This window comes from Episyrphus balteatus, chromosome 3, assembly GCF_945859705.1.
Source record: "Episyrphus balteatus chromosome 3, idEpiBalt1.1, whole genome shotgun sequence".
NCBI lineage: Eukaryota > Metazoa > Arthropoda > Insecta > Diptera > Syrphidae > Episyrphus > Episyrphus balteatus.
Window position 1 is genome coordinate 51,358,578 of NC_079136.1, and position 4,129 is coordinate 51,362,706.

Consider the following 4,129-nt stretch of genomic DNA (forward strand, 5'->3'; position numbering starts at 1 on the left):
TATTTCATAGTTCGTATTAATAAACCAAAAGTTAAAGAAACACTTAAATTAATTAACTTTAAATAAAAGAAGTCACCTTAGTACCCAAAAAAAAAAAAAATTAACTAATTTTTAGTGGTATTTGGAAAATTGAGTATTTTTTTTTTCAAAGGTCAAGATTTTACTTTTAATCGTAGTGAACTCTTCGTTATTCATCTTTACAATTATATTAGTTTATTTCTATTAATAGTTTCATCCAATAAAACTTTTTTTTACTTGAAGCTAATTTACTTACGTTATACATGGAGATGGAGACAAATAAGCAACTTAGAATCAAGATGATACTCCTCTAAAATCCAATCCTCTTAAATTAATAAGATTTCTAATAAAAATAAGTAAAATTTGTTTAAACATTTTTAAAATTAAAGTGAACTTCATTTTAATAAAAATTTTCTTCTTCTTCTTAAGAAAATTTAAGTGTAGATACCTGCTAAGATTGAAATGATTTTTCATTAATTTTATGTACCTACTTATTAAAATAAAAGGATTAAACAAACTTTAAATTTTTTTTTGGCATAAATTTTGTACCGTAGATGATTGCTTTAAGACGACTGTCTTTCTGGCAAAAAAGCATGCAAAAATCCGATTGATTTAATACAAATTCTAAATGTTTTTAGCATGTCTTTTTTCTGTGTACCTAATTCAACAAAAGTAGGAATTGTTGTTTTCTATAAATGCAACAACGTGATTTGTGGTATTTTGTTCTGTTATTTAAAATAGATTTTGACTGTTTTGTGCAAAACTTGAATAAAATAAAATTAAATCAAAGACTATTTCACGATGAAGTCACTTTTTTCATATAAAATGCATTTATTACATGTAAGCTCTTTATAACTATAAGGTTCTATGTTGAACATAGAACCTTTTTCAAATTTTTTCATAAAAAGGTTCTATGTCATTTTTAAAAAATGCTCATTGAATCCTTTTTTGTGGTGAAATTAATGTTTTTTTTTATGGTTTTATGATTTTTTTAGGGTCCTTTATAAGATTGCATCAATACTTGTAACTATTAACTATTTTATCCAAAAACCAGCCTTAAAATACTTTGAGATCGATTTTCTCAAAACTAAGGTGAGTTGACATACAACCCTATAATTCTCAGCCAGCGAAATTACAAAATACGGCACACTTATACGTCCCGGGTTTCTTAAATAAAAACCAGAGACAAGCTGTTGAAATAGGGGACACCGTACATATAGGTCACTACGTATTTTACCGATTGATGGGACAAAACCTCCCATTCTCCTTTAGCAAAATAAAACCAAGAAAAACAGCTTATTTATTCATTGATATTAAAAATTTAATAATTGTCTGTTTAATATTTTCATTTGACTGCACAATCTTAATCCTACTCAACCTTATTATAGAACTAATGACCACTTTTCAGAAGAGTGTATCTTCTGATCGAATATACTCTCCAATATCCGATTGATGGAAGCAAACATTCACAAGTGGATCAGCCGTTTTACATTCCGTCGTTGATCTCGCAGTCACACCGAATCCAAGTGGCAAGTCGTTCATTGAATAAACAACAACTCCTTGATATTGGCCAGTGTTTTCTGTAATACGACCCAATCCGTTCTTTGGAATGTGATTTCCATAGAGAAACTGTTGTTCGAAGGAAGGCTTAACCCAAACTTTGTATTGAGCATAAGGAGCCAAATAATATAAAGCAGTGATGTGGAACTTAAGTTTGTTGGTTTTTGAGAATTTGCCAAAGCATGTTCCAACGCAAATTAAGCGCTCTTGGCCCATGCATTCGGAGAGCTTGAGAATTCGCTCGGAGACATAATAAACACGATCTCGATGTTCACGGAAGCAGTATGTTCCATCTGGACGGTCAATTAGTTGTTTAACATTGTTGCCGACGCTGAAAATTAAAAAAAAAGGTAATTAAATTTGTTTGTGGAAAATAATGTGGATTATGAAAAATTCAACTCACTATTTGGAAAGTTTTTCGAAGAGAATTTTAGCTCTTTCATCACTTAATCGCTTCATTATGTTATTTGGTATATGTTTTTTTTATTTAAAATATAGTAATTTGTCTATTTTTTGTTAAATTAAACAAAAAAATTAATAAATGTTGGTGTTTCTTTGCGCCTCTGCCTCGTTTTTGAAAAATAAAAAAAAAAAAAAACACAAATGAAAGAACTGTCAAAATGACAGAGGCAACACGTGCGATTTGCGACGAAGTACACTTAGGACAAACACATTTTCTATGATTTCGTTTTACTATCGTCTGATAGATGGCGCAGTGTTATATCCGTTAAAATTTAAATATTGGAAATTAAAAGGTGAACAAAATTAAAATTTCAAAGTCCCTTCATTTTAGTATAATTTTTTCTATTTTGTTCGTAATTTTCTCAACTTGCATGTCTGAGCCGCGAATTAAAGCAGGCGTAACTGATAGCTTATTGTAATCAAAAAAAAGATTTCGTAATTTGAAAGAAATTGAGTTACATTTAGCACAGTGCAATTAATGGCGTTTTTAATTGGCAATCTGGAAGCAAAAAAAAGCAATCTGAATGCGGTCAATTGGGCAAAACTGACAGTTCTGATTCTGAAAAAAAGAGAATTTTTCTTCTGGTTTTAAAAACAGAATCAGAAGCAGAATCACTCACACATTTATAGATTTAAATGTCAGCAGTACAAAATGTTTGCAGCACAAATACAAATGAAATTTGGCGCGAATACACATATATGTGAAACATGTTAAACTCAAACAATACATTCACACCAAACTTCAGATTCTTCGGAATAAAAAAAAAAACTGTTCAATTGGGATTCCGAATCGAAGAACAATTCCGGGTTGCCAATGGGCACGTTCAAACAGCTATCGGATAGGCTATCTGGGATACCCGTATCTGGAATATCTATTTGAACGAAAAGCTATCCAGATAGCTTGCCAAAGCAGCATAAAAAAATGAAAATATTGAAAAGAGGAAAATGTTTCTTTTAAGCAAATTCCTGTTTTTTTATAGTTGCATAGTACTTGCACAATCGATTTAACTTTAATTCTTGCAAATTTATTTTATTTTCAAGCTGAATTATGGCGCGAATAGAAATCAAAATAAAAAATAGCCAAATATTTATCAGCTGATCACTCGAATACCTGAGGTATACCAAAAATTCTCGGATACCTTCAGATTATTTTTTGACAGAAAATGGTTCGTTTCTTTGCTAGTTTTTAACACTGTTTACAACAACAAAAAGCTATCCGATAGCTTTATGTTAACTGTTTGAACGTGCCCAATTAAAAACGCCATAAGAATTACAGTAGCTGACATTGGTCGCCAAATTGTCATGTTTTTACAATCTGGCGACCAATGTCAGTTCGGAAGATATTAGGCCTGTTCCAGACTTTTTGTGCACTAAATTAGTAAGTCTGTCAAATTAATGAGAGTTGGGAGAGAATTCTTTCAGTAGGAAATAAAACTACGAAAGACTGCCAAAAAGTCTGGAACAAGTTGAACACCATTATACAATACGATTTCATATTTTATGCTTAATTCGATAAACATTAACACTTTTTTAATGCAAAAAACACGTAAACGCGATTCAATTTAAAAAAATCACTGCAATTTGATTTGTTTTCTTCTTTATTTATTTGTTTGACATACGTCAACTTTAAATTTGACAGAACTCATATTTCTGCCGGAAGAAATTCTTTGGGCTAAATTTGCCAGGGTGGGGAAATTTTTTTCTCTCTCGTGAGCGCTCTCTTCTACACAATTTTTGAAATTGGGAACAGATTCTGACCAAAAATAACCAAATATTACTAAATTCGGCAGCTGCAAACTGAGTGTGGAACGGACCTATTACATTTTTATGTGTACTGTGACATTTAGTACATTCGAGTTCTTGTTGCCAGGGTTGCCAGAATATTTCGAGGCAAGGAGCCGATTATGAAAAATCTTGGAGCCAAAAATTGCCGTTTTCAAAAATGAAAAAAAAACTCAAATAAATTTTGTGAAATGAGATTTTAATTTTTTTTTTTATTTTCAAATACCAAGCTTTTGTTTATCAGACTTAAATTATAATTATGTTTTTTTTTTTTCATTTTGTTGATTTATTCTGGGGTCGAACTACG

General features: G+C 30.7%; 1 protein-coding gene across 1 annotated transcript; it reads right to left on the reverse strand.

Annotated features, from left to right (window-relative positions):
- Positions 1–1,314: 1,314 nt before the first annotated feature.
- Positions 1,315–2,167, reverse strand: LOC129914673 (60S ribosome subunit biogenesis protein NIP7 homolog). The gene is made up of 2 exons (XM_055994004.1): positions 1,982–2,167; positions 1,315–1,909 (listed from the first exon to the last, which is right to left on the reverse strand). The coding sequence occupies exons 1-2, from the start codon at positions 2,035–2,037 to the stop codon at positions 1,423–1,425; spliced, it is 543 nt and encodes a 180-aa protein (XP_055849979.1). The 5' UTR covers positions 2,038–2,167; the 3' UTR covers positions 1,315–1,422.
- Positions 2,168–4,129: the final 1,962 nt, after the last annotated feature.

Excerpts from the sequence above, each read along its gene's own strand:
- LOC129914673 (XM_055994004.1), bottom strand. The coding sequence starts at position 2,037 with ATGAAGCGATTAAGTGATGAAAGAGCTAAAATTCTCTTCGAAAAACTT. Across the intron at positions 1,910-1,981 it reads TTCGAAAAACTTTCCAAATA|CGTCGGCAACAATGTTAAAC; the intron begins GTGAGTTGAATT and ends TTTAATTTTCAG.